Source organism: Crocuta crocuta, unplaced genomic scaffold (assembly GCF_008692635.1).
Source record: "Crocuta crocuta isolate KB4526 unplaced genomic scaffold, BGI_CrCroc_1.0 scaffold112, whole genome shotgun sequence".
Taxonomy (NCBI): domain Eukaryota; kingdom Metazoa; phylum Chordata; class Mammalia; order Carnivora; family Hyaenidae; genus Crocuta; species Crocuta crocuta.
This window is the reverse complement of record NW_027528818.1, coordinates 411,873-427,287: the sequence shown is the minus strand read 5'-3', so window position 1 is coordinate 427,287 and position 15,415 is coordinate 411,873. Positions and strand designations below refer to the sequence as shown.

General features: G+C 40.3%; 1 protein-coding gene across 1 annotated transcript; it reads left to right on the top strand.

The window, feature by feature from the left end:
* Positions 1–806: 806 nt before the first annotated feature.
* LSM6 (LSM6 homolog, U6 small nuclear RNA and mRNA degradation associated) lies at positions 807–14,977 on the top strand. Its single transcript, XM_077755909.1, has 4 exons — positions 807–962; positions 9,273–9,388; positions 12,635–12,748; positions 14,694–14,977. Exons 2-4 carry the CDS (start codon positions 9,295–9,297, stop codon positions 14,726–14,728), a joined length of 243 nt encoding a protein of 80 aa, XP_077612035.1. The 5' UTR covers positions 807–962; positions 9,273–9,294; the 3' UTR covers positions 14,729–14,977.
* The last annotated feature ends 438 nt before the right edge of the window (positions 14,978–15,415 follow it).

The following is a 15,415-nucleotide window of genomic DNA, read 5'->3' as shown; positions in this document are numbered from 1 at the left end:
TCTGTGGGCCATATCAAAGAGCCTATCTCTTCAACTAGGAGGTATTTACAAGAAGTGAAACTCATTTTTATCACAGGAAAAAATTATGCATCTTAGATACATAACACTTAACAGGGTTAATGAAGAGTCTTTTTAAAGAGACTATTTTTTGTTTATAGTGTTACAAATCATAAATAGAATTAAAGTATAAGTTTGCAGTTGATGAGGACACGTGTGTAAGGAGAAAAGGAATCAGGTCTTGGTATAACAGTTTTCTTTTTTTTCTGCCCTTTCCATTAATAGCAAGAATATTGAGAATTCATGCAAAATTCCAAACCAAGTTCCCATAGTAGCACTTAAATAGTGTCTGCATACCATTTTCAATTAGAACTAGATTGTAATGTAAAGCAATTTATGCCATTATAATACAGTTACTTTAGTGATTTTAATTTTTTTGTGGCAATTAGCATTGCCATGGAAACAATCTTTTGCTAATAATTACTTCCTCTTCACACACTTACCCAAAAGTGGATTTAAAGATTTGAGGCTGCCTGTTTTATTTGTTTATTCATTAACTTAATTAAGGACCTTTCTGGGTACGTAGGTGTAGCAGTAAAATTCAGTCTAGTATGACTTTATTTCTTGCATTTCTGCCTAAAGGAAATTCTGGGTAAAAGATCACTTCCAGTTTTCCTTTCTAAGGGTGTTTGCTTTCTGTTAGAAGACAGAGCACCAGCGCTCTCTACTTTGACCTCCAAAGCGCCAACCTTGCTTTTAGGCAAAACAAGCTTCTTGGATTTGCGCGTTCCGGCGAAGTCCGGCCTTTTCGGTCCTCGTAGGCTGCCGTAGCAAAGAAAGGCAGCAATTTGTTCCCCAGAAAAGTGCCACCTGCCTCCGCCGTTTCGCTTTCGGTTTCACCCGGGTTGTTCGCGGAGGCGGGCTGGTGGAGCTGCTGAAGCGGAGCTTTGGATCCCGGCCATCAGGTGAGCCAGGCGGCCATGCGGGCGGTTCGAGGCCCCAGTGTTCCCTCGCGCCGGGAGGGGGGTTGGGGGTGGGGGTTGTAGCAACCCGGATCTGGGCCAGGACGGAGCGTGGATTCCGGAGGCCGGGGATGGCGGGTAGCCAGCAAAATGCCGCGCTCCCCGCCTCCTCGGCTCCTGGAAAGACCAGGAGAGCGGGAGATCCGTGGTCGCAGGCCCTGAGACCTCCGCACCCCCACGCACCACCCCGGCACCCCTCCGGCGGAGGGGGGCCGTCTAGACCACGCGGGGATGAAAGGCAGCTGCCTGGCCCCACCGAGTTGGTTTCCGAGACCAATCCTGGTGTAAAAGTTCCCGAGGGAACCCCGACGTTAGCCTGCGGATTGGGAGAGGAAGCGGGCCCCGAATACACGGGTAGGCTTCGCCCGGTTCCCGGGGCTACGCTGACCGCGTCCGGGTGGTTCCGCCCCCCCCCAATTCAGAGCTGGACCAGGCCGCCTTACCGAGTTCGCAGATTTCGGATGCCTACGGTTTTATGATCTTAAGTCCAATCACTAGGACTTTTGTGTATAGGTGTGTGCGCGCTCGCTCTTAGCAGGTGTTTTTAGAGTGTCTAGAATTAGGCTGATACAGGTAAGGTTGNTTTAGTAATACAGGATTATTGAAAAATTGAAAACACAGAAGATTTTAGTAAAGGAAGTAATATTCACTGAAACCTTTCCGCCTGCCATTTCTTTGTGTATTTTACTCTTGTATGTGCTACCTTCTATTCGAGCTCAGACTGCCTGTTTGATCAGTTAACACTATATTCAGTTGTCCACTTTCATTTAAAATTCTTCCTAAATACTTCTAATTTTCTTTTGATTGGCTACCTATTCTACCATTGGGTAGGTCCCCTAAATTCAACCATTGCCCGACTGTGAGGCATTTAGGGTGTTTGTGAATATTTGCTTCATTTCAGCATCCCAGGGAATGCTTTGGTAAAGTTGTTTTTTTTTTTTTTGTAAAAAACTCTATTTCAGATTATTTACATGGACTAGATTCTGAGAAGTGAAATTATTACAATAGATGCTGTGTCCTGCTAAGGTCATTTTAGAGCTTCATACCCATTGCCAAATTGTTTTCCAGAAAACTTTTAGTAGTTTATGTCATTCATGTATGATAGTGCCTGTTTTCACCAGAAGTGTGATAGCTCATAATACATTTCTAATACATCAGCCTCTCTCTTTTTTATGTTGATGTTTCACAATTCCATTGGCTTGAGTTTTCTGCAGGAGTCTAGAGGATTATTTTGGTGTGTGTGTGTAAATGTATTTTTGGAGCATAAGTTAGCATAGGATGACTGAGTGTTAGAGCAAGGTGATCACTTAAGTGATCATCTAGCATAACTCCCTTATTTTGCAGATGAGGAACCTGGGGCCTTGAGAGGTGAAATGAGTAGTTATCCAAGGCATACAGCTAAATTAAGTAGCAGAGCTGGGATTAGAACTCAGGTTTCCGGTCTCCCAAGTGAGTACTCCTTATACTGCATTAGGTGGTCTCTCACTAAACTGTGGCATACTTTGTATGAGAATTTTTAAAACAAAGGTTTATGTCACTTGGATTATTCTATCCTTTTAGACTTGTACTAAAGAACAAAGATTTTAATTATCTGAGGGAACTGTAACACTGAAAATGGGAAATTGACCTTTTTCATGACCAGAACTAGAAATCCATTATTTAAAAAAAAAATTTTTTTAATGTTTATTTCTTTTTGAGACAGAGATAGAACATGAGCAGGGGAGGGGCAGAGAGAGGGAGACACAGAATTGGAAGCAGGCTCCAGGCTCTGAGCCGTCAGCACAGAGCCTGACGCAAGGCTCGAACCCCTGAACCATAAGATTGTGACTTGAGCCGAAGTCGGATGCTTAACTGACTGAGCCACCCAGGCGCCCCTAGAAATCCATTATTGATAATGGCAACCCCTTCAAGATTTTCTTTTTTAATTTTTTTTAAATGTTTATTCATTTTTGAGAGAGAGAGAGAGAGACAGAGAATCCGAAGCAGGCTCTGCACTGCCAGCGGCAAGCCCGTTGTGGTGCTCAAACTCACAAACTGTGAGATCATGACCTGAGCTGAAGTCGGATGCTCAACTGACTGAGCCACTCAGGTGCCCCCAAGGTTTTTTGAGGGTTGTTTTCAGATTCTCTTTATGTCAGGATAACGTATCTAATAAGTTATAATTTGTACTCTATTATCTGGTTAGAATTGAGCTGTTTGTTCTCATTTATTATACCTTGAAGGTTTTTAAAAACTCCTTGTTGCTTTAAGACCAGAGAACAATGGTTTCTTGATTTAGGGTTTATAACAGAGTTTTTCAATCTCAGTTGACATTTTGGGTCAAATAATCCTTTGTCGTGGAGGGCTGTCTTATGGTTTGTAGACTGTGAGGCAACGCCCCTGGTCTCCATCTACTAGGTATCAGTAACACCACCCTTCTCCAGAATGTCTCCAGACATGTCCCAATGTCTCCACTTGCTTATAGCAGTCACTTGGGGAATTTTATGAAAATGTGATGGTGCCCCCTTGGCCAGGGAGTCTGATTAGCAGTAGGCTTCAGGAATCTGCATTTTAACAAGCATCTCTGTTTATTCGATACAGCTGGTTCTTATACAACACAGAAGCATTTCAGTTTTCTTCATCTTTCTTTTATTTGATGGTCAGTAACAGAGTTATTACTGTGCCATAGCTATTTAAGTGCACAGATGATACCGTGCTAGTTACTATACTGTAGTTTGTGGGTAGGGGAGAAATGGACAGAGATTTTCCTTCACTCTGACGTTAAATGCACCCCCACAGGCTTGGCTAGTGAGCTTAAGAAACAGGGATACCATTTCCCTTGCCTCGGAGAAGCTTAGAACCTTCCGTGGGAAACTGGTCAACAGGAAAACTACAGAACAGCCCAAGAAGTGGAAAGTGGTACTCTGAGTGCTGGGGTTCCTGGCTCACCTGAGAGGGGTGAGGAAAGCAGCCCTCTGCTGCGTGGGGAGGAGGGATTGGTGTGAAGCCTTCAGAAGGGGGCCAGGTCTGCCCCTGTCTCAGAAGGGAGATGTTAAGGGAGCTGCTTTCAGTGTCTGAGGCCCTCTCAGCCTAGAGCTGTGTTTACTTGGGTTGTAATGTTGTGTTTCATCATGGTATTTTTACTTTTCACATTTTTTCCCCCACCCTAAGCTGTCAGTATTCTACGAGTAGGTGAAAGTTTACTGGTAAACATTGCCAAGAAACCAGGATTTGCATGTCTTCTGCTCAAAAGCATAACTCAAAATCACATCAGATCTACTTCTGAACCTTTGACCATTGTTCTTTCTTCACAGGCTATTTGTCACTTTAGGCATTTTCCCTCCGGTGCTTCTGCTCTCCACCCAGATCTCCACGGACGTCTCCATGCATGTCTGTGGCCATTCCCCAGGTTTAGCAGTAGATTCTCTAGACATTTTCAAAAGGCAGCTTTGAAAGGGCTTAGGCTTTGGGACAGAAAGCCTTACCTCTGCTTACCAGCTTGCAGGGTTACTATGTGAATTGCTTGTGAATCTAACATACATAAGTTGGATGAATAAAATGTGGTTCCCCCCCACCCATTCTTTTACTAAAAAAAATTCTGCAGGGCTGTTTGCAGTTGTTCTTATACTGGACCTCTCATCTCAGCTATAGCAGAAAATATACAGCCTTTGACTTAATAGCCATTTCTGAAAATAGGTCATTTAAAACAAGCCTGAGTAGGAGTCAGGGGAGGGAGAGAGCCATAGAGGTGATTATGGCTTTAATTTTGAGGGGGGAAGTTTTATCAAGGTGACCCTGCAGAAAGGAGGCCTTTTTCCTCTTACGTGTTTATGGTTCAAGAGGCTTTTCTCTCACTTCAGAAATGGTCAGAACTGTTCCTTCTGCCTTAACCAATTTAAAAGATGAACAGTTAAAATTACATGAGCCAAGTGATGGGAAAAATTGTGATGTTGAGACCAATTTACTTGTACAAAATGGATTTATAGGCCAGTCATTAAGTAACAGGGAGTACCCAGGAAGCCTAATGAAGATGAATGTAAAAGACGTGGCCTCTTAAAGTGATGGATAAAATGTGTTTGAAGCAACCACCCTCTTTTCAAATAACTTAAAATTTTTTTTTTTCCCAAGAGATTCTGCAGAAGGAAGATGTCCTGGAGAATAAATGAGAAGCTTGGTATTAGACTTTCCTTTCATGGGGCTCACAGTCTTTTGAGGGAGAAAGGACTCCTATAAAAAAAAGTAGAGAATATGAAAGAGACTAGTGACAGGTGATATCAAGTACAACCCAATGGGAAACTCACCCTGCGAGGCGAAGTGAGCTGATCACCTCCACGCTGCAATGGAAGGAAGGGGGAAGGCGGACCTCATGCAGGTCTCTGCTTAGAGCCCTCCCGTGTTCCCTGCCACTGACACAGCATTCCCCACACTAACCAGTTCAGGAGAATCTGCTGGGCGTGTGCAGGCCCGTTGTGGGATTTTCGCCGGACCACTGACTCAGAATCCCCAAGTGGGCCGATCGATTGATGTCTGGGGAAGTGACCTGGCCGGCTCAAGCCCAAGCTCTTTTAGCCTGACTTGCCCTGCTCGCCGGGAATGTGGCCCTTCTCCCGCAGCTACACTTTGTCCTCCTTGCCTGTGTAGCATTTTCTTCTCAAACCCAAACATACCTCTGCCTTTGCCAAGATTTCTGTTCTTTCAGCCAGTGGACTCCTTTTCCTTCCCACTCAGCTCAGGTGTCTCCCCGAGGAAGCCTTTGACCCTCCAAGCCTGTGCTAAGCAAGCTTCTCTTTGCTGCTCCCTGCATAATTCTATCCAATTACCTACAACTTTTTGAAAAGTTCTCCATTGGCCTGTTCTTGTGCCAGCTGTGGAGCGTTAACTCTGAGGGCCCAAGGCTCCGTGTGTCTCATCAGAGTCACACCCCCAGCCTGCCTCTGTGCCTGACTTAGAAGTGTTGAATGCCTTCAGGAAGAGATTGATGTTAATTAGGGTAAAGATGTGGCTTAATGGCAGAGGTGTGATCTTTGATGAGCTTAGAAGAATATTATCTATGCTTTTGAAAAAGGTGAAGAAAGAAGGTAACATTTTTAAAATAATTAATACCAGCAGTTGTCTAGGTTTGTGGTCTTTTTTCCTGTCATTAACTTCATTTTGGACAAGGTGGTTGATAATATTTCTGTCTACTAGATTTTCACATGACAATGCATCACAGTGTTTTTTTTTAAACACAAGATAAACAGCTAATTTCATCTCATGTCTTGTACCTAGGAAGTGCCCTAAGGGGATTTCCCATCTAATAGGAAATGAGCCTGACTCAGGAGTTGAGTCTCTATCAGGCCTTTGGGGTTAATAGTCTCTCTAGGTCTGTTCAACCACAAAACAGCCCATTCAGTACATAAATAAGGCAGTTGGTAGACAAATGGGAAGATTTGTTTGTTTTTACTAAACTCCTCAAGAGTACTGAATCTGTTACAGGATTTACTTTGTAATATTTTTTCTTGTGTTCAAAACAGCATAAATAAAATTGTGTGGTCGGAGTCTTGACTGAATAGTGGTTGTACTTCCAGTTATCTCTTGAGACTGTAGCTACAAAATTAAACTGGGAATCCAGTGGAAAAGTTAAATTAAAACTTGCTGAGTAAAATAATTAGCTGATCACATTTTAAAAATCTTTCAAGTCTTGGGGAGATGGAATAGGGAATGGTCCAAATAGCAGCTCCAAATTCAAGAATACTTTGTGAAATTTGCATTTTCTCTTATTTAACTCAGGATGTTGACTTTGCGGTTAAAGAAAATTATTTTACTGAAATTATAGTCACATTTGTTTACTCACACTCTTTGAACAAGAGTTTAAATTCTTCTAGATTCTAAGTTCTTTAAGGTCAGAACCTGTGTGTATGACGTGTTTGTGAATTTCTTTGAAAATATGTGCAGACATAACGTGTATTTGTTGAAGACACGAAAAGTCCACAACCTAGCATTCTACCTTACCCAAACTGCTGAGCCAGCACAAGCTCACTGAGGAAATCTCCAAATGGTGTTCCTAGCCGTGAATTCAGATCACTGAGTGAATAGACTTAGAGTGAAATAAGCTGGGCTATTTCTGGAAGAATGTGTTATGAAAATTTTGATTGAAAACAATTTGAGTTCTTGAGGAGAGTCCTTAAAATAGTGTATCCTATTGATTTTTAAGTGTCAATACTCTACGGCTACCAAATGATAGCTGCATTTGCCTGAAACAGAAAAATTAATTTCCGGAGTCCTTTTGCTGTCAGTTTTTGCCTAAGTAACTACAGTTTTGTTATATTTGTTTACCAGAATATCTTGAGCCAGATAACTGTTATATAACAAGATGAGTTTTGAAAGGAGTCTTTGGCAACTTTGTATGTTTGATTTGGGTATATAATGCTCTGTCTGTTTTTCAGAGCCCTTTTCTTGAATTTTAAGCCGCCTTCTTACTATAAAAGGCAAACTATGGAATGGGAGAAGATACTTGCAAGAGACATATCTGATAAAGGGTTTAGTATCAAAAATATTTTAAAAAACCTTCTGAAACTCAACACCCAAAAAACAACCCAATTAAAAAATGGGCAGACGACATGAACAGGCATTTTCCCAAGAAGATATACAGATGGCCAACAGGCACATGAAAAGATGCTCATCACTGATCACCAAGGAAATGCAAATCAAAACCACAATGAGAAATCACATCACACCTATCAGAAAGACTAAAATCAACAATGCAAGAAACAACAGGTGTTGGCAAGGATGTGGAGAAAAAGGAACCCTATTGCACTTTTGGAGGGAATGCAAACTGGTGCAGCCATTCTGGAGAACAGTGTGGAGGTTCCTCAAAAAGTTAAAAATAGAACTACCCTATGAAAGTATTTACCAAAGAATATGAATACATGAATTCAAATGGATATATGCACCCAGTATTTATTTATAGCAGCATTATTTACAGTAGCCAAGTTCTGGAAGCAGCCCAAGCGTCCATCAGCTGATGAATGGATAAAGAAGAGGTGGTATATATATACAGTGGAATATCATTCAGCTATAAAAAGAATGAAATCTTGCCATTTGCAACGACATGGACGGAGCTAGAGAGTATTGGTAATGCAGAAGTGAAATAAGCCAGTCGGGAGAAAGACAAACACCATATGATTTCACTCATATATGGAATTTAAGTAACAAAACAAACAAGCAAAGGGTAAAGAAGAGAGAGACAAACCAAGAAACAGACTCTATAGAACAAACTGATGGTTACCAGAGGGGAGGTGGGTAGAGGGATAGGTGAAATAGATGATGGGGATTAAGGAGTACCCTTGTGATGAGCACCAGGGATTAAAATAAAAGTTACAAAAAAAAAAAAAAGACAATTATATAGAGTATATATCTTTATTATAATTATAATAGAGTAAATCAAAATCTCTGTCTGCATTAGCAACTTTCAGAAGGCTATATAAGGTTATGATTAAGAGCATGGGCTGGTTGTCCGCTTATTAGCCATGTGACCAGAGCAGCACCTCTGTATCTTTTTCTTCATCTGTAAAATGAAGATTAAAAACAACACCTCCCTCATAAGGTAGTGAGGTTTAAATGGATTCATACATAAAAAGTGCTTGGATAAGTGCCGACATACAGTACATTCAAATACTAGTTCTCAATTATGATTATAATTATTTTCAGAAACACTATTTTGGTATCAGTCGTTTGTAAATATGTCTACATTGTATAACATAGATTTTAAAATATGGTTGATTTGAGCTTGAATGTTGGTTCCATCGCATTTGGGGGGCATATTATTTCAGTTTTTGAGCTTTTATTTTTTCATTAGCAAAATGAAGGTATTAAGAAGTTCTTTCCAGGGTTCATACAAAGATCTAATGTGATAGTGTTTATAAGGATGTTAGCAGAGTCCTCAGCATAGAATAAGCATTCAGCAAATGATGGAGGTGGCGTGGCTATAATGCGTATACCGACTGTGTATGAGTAGTGACAGGCGATTGAGAACAGGGGCTCTATTCACACAGGGGGCTGTGGTGAAGCTGTGTCATGGGGTTGTCGTGGGTTAACTGGGTGAGATAATGCATTCACTTAGTATCTGGTTGTGAGTGCTGGAAACATGTTAGCTGCCCCATTGTGGCCGCAGTAGTGAATGATGTCGTCTTCATCTCTGGTCCTTTGATACTTCCTACAAATATGTTAAAGATTTTCAGGCTTGTTGTTGTTGAATAATTAACTTTTGTCTTTACTTTTATTACGCCTTTTCAGATTTTTGATCAGGATTGTTAAAATGAGTCTACGAAAGCAAACCCCCAGTGACTTCCTAAAGCAAATCATTGGACGACCAGTTGTGGTAAAATTGAATTCTGGAGTGGATTATCGAGGTAATATTTTCATGCTTCATCCTCACTGGTGCAACTAAATAAGTAAATAAAACTTAACTAGTTTTTATCAATACCTTAAACATACCTGGGAGACCAAAAATGAATGGGTTCTCAGTAGTTTTTACACCCTTTTCTTTTTCTACCCCGGAGATAGTTCCTTTTGGAGACTGTGCAGATAGCAGAGAGTGTGACTTCCATTGTGATTTGTGTGACCGCTGTCTCCTGTCTGTGTTTTGAGGCTGTGTGTGCCTAAGCTCCTGGTAAGAGCCAGGGTTCTCAGTTGCCTCAGACATAACTAACTGGATACAGTAGAACACCTTAGCCCAGCAGCTTTCATTTTGCTGAAATATTCAAGATTGACAGGCAGCTATTTAGACAGTATCATTTTACAACATGAACTTCCCACTCTTACAATGTGCGTGGTATACACCTTTCTTCTCTTTTAGAGAATGTTCATTTTAAGAGGCTGTGACACTACTGAAATTAACTTTGTAGGAGGAATGGTATCACATGCCATTTTTAAAATTCCTAATTTCTAAATTCCTAATCTTCTGAAATTTAAGTATGTTTAATTACCTGGACTATTTCACGGGTGCAGATAACTAATTCATTAGCAGAGTAAAGCTTTTCTTTGTCTCTTTTCTGAATGATGATAGTAATCTTGAGCTTTTTCCTCTTTCCACACATGCAAGTTTAATTTTACTGAGAACTTACTGTGTGTCCGTTGTGTGCTAATCATTTCAGTTTCCAGTGTAAATCCTTTGAGATACCTATTTATCCCCATCTAGTAAGGGAGGAGCTAGCACTCCTAACTCAAGCTTAACTTAAAAGCCTTGTTAAAAAAAAAACCACTGCTGTGTTTGTACTGCTTGAGTTTCTTGATATCAGTAATGTATCTCCAGTTTAATTCAATTTTTGTAGTGGAACTAATGGGTTTGTACTGAATACTGAGATAGAAAGTCTCTATGTACTTTACACCCATATGCTTTTGATGAGCTCAAAGGAGATACCAGACTTCTGGAGATTTGAACATATTCAGCAGTTGTTGAGGGTGGGGACATTATGTTCAGTATCTTCTCAGGATCCACATCATTGAGGAGATTAGCCAGCCTAGCTTGAGTTTTTTTCTCCTTACTCATTAGGGAAATTTTTTGAATTTGTAAAGGTAAAATATGTGTTTTTCTTTCTTTTTTCTTTTTTTAAAGAAAGTTCAAAGCAAATAATGAAGAAAAGCATATAGAAGAAAGCAGTGGCCCCAAATTTTCCATCAAGATAATCAGGCTTACCAGTTGGGACCTGTGACCATATAAGCATAATTTTATATAAATGGGATCATCTGTACATACACCCTGATTTTCTCTTTTTTACATAAAAAAAAATGCATCCAGTTCTCTGACACTATAGAATGTTTAATGCTATGTAGGAGTACCTTGTATGGTACTCCTTTGTTTTTGTTTTTAACCACTTTCCTGTTAATGGGCATGTAGGTGTTTACCAAGTTTCTGCTATTTTAAGTAAACAACTCTTACTTCTTTGACATGTATTTTGAACACTTGTCCAAGTATTTCTTTAGAAGAAAATTCCCTGGGCTAGGATTTCTGTGTTAATGAGCTTGCCAAGTGGTCCTCCGTCAGGGCAGATGGGTTTATTCTTCTCTCTGTTCTCACCAACCCTTGTATCAGCCTTGTTTTCAACTTCTCCATTCTAATTGGCAAAATAGTTTCATTTTATTTCTGTTTCTTTGTTTACTAGTGAAGCTGAACAGGCTTTCACAGGGCTAGTAACCATAATGCTTAAATTAAAAGCCCAGCTCTCTGTAACAATTTCTCTTGAAGTTTGAAGAAAACTTTGTTTCTTCTGTTATTCATAGTAGTTTATCCCTTAGAGAAGGGAGGGGGAATTACAGCCTCCTGGAATCTTTTTCTTCAAACAACCTTTGTGAGGAGAAGGGATAGTTTTATTAGTGAATATTTCATTTCAAAATGTTTTTGGTTAAGTTTCAAACAGATTTGCCTATCATGTTTCAGAAGTTTCCTGCCCGTTTCGGATTATGGTTTTAATGTAAAATGATATAGCAGGAAATAAACTATAAAGTTACATTTTAAACTTCTTTTGATAAGAAATCATTGTTAGTAGTTGTTCATAATCTACTCTGGTTCTTTGAAAGCATACAGCTTCTAGCAGAATTCCGTTAGATTAATGTCTTGTGTTCTCATGACACACACAATTGGGAAAAGAAACGTTTTTGTTTAGAGGAAAATGGGGGCAGAGGCAGAGTGAGGAGCATATTAACGAAGTGGAGGCCAAATGAAGCCATCGACTTGACTAATTGAATCAAATTTGTACTGTTTGTTTTCACTTCTTTTCTTCTTAGAAAATACCACTTTAAGTTAGAGACCCAGACCCAGACTTAGAGGCTTCTAGATTTTCATCTTTTGGAAAAAAAAATATTATCAGGGCAAGTTTTGCACAATTGATACCATTTTAACACAATTAAAAAGATTCACTCAAACGGTTTTTACTTAACAGCTCCTCGGAATGTCTCGGGCCACTTTTCTATATTAGTCTGGATTTGAAAATATTCTAACTGTGACAAAACAGAAAGGGATGTGTTATAATGCAATATGTTGCCCTGTCTTCTCAAGCTGCTCTTCAGTGTGAGTCACAGCTTTAAGATGTGCCTTCAGGAGCACCTGCTGTCTCCTCTTCTATTATTTTAACAGATTGTGGAGACTTCCTCTTAACCCTGGAGTACATTCATCTGCTGCAGTTGATGTTGCGAAAGAATGCAATAAATCTGCCAGACCCATATTTCACTTAGCGGCTAGAGTAAGAAACGCCACTGGAAGCGAGGAGTCTTGGCCAGTGGTCATTTGTCCCTGCATAATTACCCCACTCCCGAGGTTAGCTTTCAAAGAATGGCGTTTGATTTGCAATACGCTTGTTCTGTTATTCTTGGGAAGGCTTTAGAACTTGCTGTTGTTACCACACGTATCACAAAGCAAGTGGATAGTTTGATGTTTCTCCTGTTAGCAGTGGGTATATGACTGCTTTCACATTGCATGCTTCTTAGCCCGCCTTCACGCCGGCACAGAATGAACTGACTGAGTTTCATTTACAGTGCGAATTTTTAAATTAAGCATGGAAGAACTAACAAATAAAGAGATTGTCAGCGCTAAGGTATACCCTGTAATTTTCAACTCTTATTGCTTTAAGTATCTTCTCTTTGACTAAATCTGCCTCCAGGGGTCCTGGCTTGCCTGGATGGCTACATGAATATAGCCTTGGAGCAGACGGAAGAATATGTAAATGGACAGCTGAAGAATAAGTACGGGGATGCATTTATCCGTGGAAACAATGGTAATATTCTCTCACTGTACGGTTGTGTAACATCCAAAATAAGCTATTTTGTTTATAATCAGGATCCCCAACAGATTTTCTACATAATTCAAAAGTTTAGTTTTAGTTTTGCCTTGTTTATTTTTAACTTCTCACATCTCGGCTCTTCATCGTGACCAGTTTTTTTAAGATGCCTCCTGGAGTTTTAGAACAGGCATTCTCACCTTCTCTCTCTTCACTACGGAAAAACCGAGGGGCATTAGTATACTGATCCAGAACCCGGTTCTTTTGAATGCAGTTGATCACATTCCCCCCATCCCGCCTCTCACATTGGAGGTTGGAGCCGCAAAGATGGCCGCCATTTCCCCCCTGTCTTTGGTCAGCATCGTTTGGCCGTCAGCTTGTCCCTTGTGTCCTTTCTGTTAAACATTCAGATGCCTGTTGTGGAGATTTGCATCCTTTAGTTTGGCCAAAAAAATGACAAAATAGGAAATGTGGTTCTAAAGTTACTCTGCTAATATATAGCTATGATTATTATAGTTACTTTCCAGAACCTTGTTTTATAGAATTATCATTAAAGTCATGTTTGAATTTCTCAGGGGGAAGGGAAAGACATCAAAACTGTGGTAAATACCCTTTGACCCATCCCTACTTTTTGGTCCCATCCCTCAGATGGGAGTTCAGATTCTATATTGACATGCATTCTTTAGCTCTGGGTAATTTCTTCACCTCCCCTCCCCCCTTTGCAGTTGGATCTTTGCTCGGAACTAAATATCCTGACTTTATTGTAGGTATTCTATCTTCTATTATTAAAGCACCAAATTGTCTACATACTCTCTTTTTTTACGTCTTCTGCTGGCTTTTTAGTCCTTCTAACATGGAAAATTTCCTATTTTTTTAATATTATTATTTATATTCTTTATATTATAATATTTACTCCCTCCATTTACTAGAAATGTTATACTCTTTCCTCATCTCCAGACAGCTGACAACAGCAGTCACCTGTGAGTGGTGACGGGCTAGTGGTGTGCTGTCACATGCACACCACGTCTAGCGCTTGTCCAGTTTCCTGGGCATGTTTTTGCTGCCATTCTGATGATTCCCTTCATATAACTTTTTCCACGATGTAATCAGCAGTAGTTATCTTGAGACTCCCAAGATAACTCCAAGACTATTAGATTCTTAAACAGGATCCCCACTTATTGGTTTAATTTGTGCTATGTTCTTTGATCAAAATACCTTTTAATGTCACTTTGAAGAGCCACGTCGGAATCTGAGTAGGCAGGGGGTTAAAGGGCGGGAAGAATGCCTCTGGCGAAAGCCTGGCCAGAGTCCCCTAGTTTTCACGGACCACATACCCAGAAGAGATCAGTTTCGGTGTTCCCAGGAGGACTAGGTGAGCAGAACTTTGGCTAACACCAAAGGCTGATACTTGAAAAGGGAACTCAGAATAAGACTTTCAGTATTTAAAAACAAGAACAGAAGCAACAACAAAAAGACAAAAAAACCCCAAACTCCTCAGCTCTTGTTTATCCCGTTGTAATTAAAACAGTAAACAGCAAGTGTAAAATTTTTATTGGAGAGAGGGATGGAAATATGTTTTTTATTGTTAATCTGAAGTCCAGCCTGGTGGATTTACTGATGTGCCTTACTACAAGCATAATTATTATAACTGTAATTATAAAACATTCTTAGATTCCAGGGATTCTCCATCCATTTTATCTTACCCTTCTGGTCAGTCCACAGTCACATGTACAGTCAGCTCTAGAACCCAGGCCTGTACAACATCAGACCCACAGTGGGATTCATGAAATTCACTTTTCAGTTGCCCTAGAATGTATTGCGTGATGTGAAAATTCCCTTTAAATTTGCAGAGATGTTAGGCCAACATCTATTTGCTTCTAGAACTTGCTATTGCGCTACTTAAGCACAGGTTCTTTTCAATGTATTTATTTTTTCTTTTCAGTATTGTATATAAGTACGCAGAAGAGAAGGATGTGAAGACGCCAAGAGTACAGTACTTTTCATACTTGGATATATTTTTTATGAGATTTGGGGGGGTTCTTTTGTGACTTCCACTTGTCCCATTTCATAATAGTTGGTGATTTTTCACTGACCTGCGAGGAAGAGAAATGTACAGAATCATGATAATGTAATTGTAGCACGTTCCTTCCTATTTAAGTTTCAGTCATTTCCTTTTACCTTTTGCGTCAGTGTGCAGAACGCAAAAGAATAAAAAAAGAAAAACTATTTCTCTGTCCATGATTTTTAACTCAAGGCCCCAGCAGTGTCATACACTCTGATTGCTTTCCTTACTTGTCTGATGAAAGGATGCGTGTGATGATAATTAAAACACTTTAGAGACGTCCTTCTTTATCCCATCGTCTTAGATTTGCCACACAACATGCTTGAGTGAAAATGTGCTACAAAGGCATCCGGTTTCAGTCTGAGGCCAAGAAAGGTTTGTGAGGTCAGCTCTTCAGCCTCTGATTCTGTCACCTGGATAGAAAGTAGAGCTGGGGATCTGATGTTGGCACTTCCACAAAAGGAGTGGGAATCTGAATGGACTTGGGGGGAACTGAGTTACCCACGTTCCAGTTAGCTAAAAGCACCCCACGTAAGGCAGGTCTGTCTGCAGTCACCTTGCACCTCCTGTGCGGTCAGACTTGTGAGATTTTCTTGCCTTCC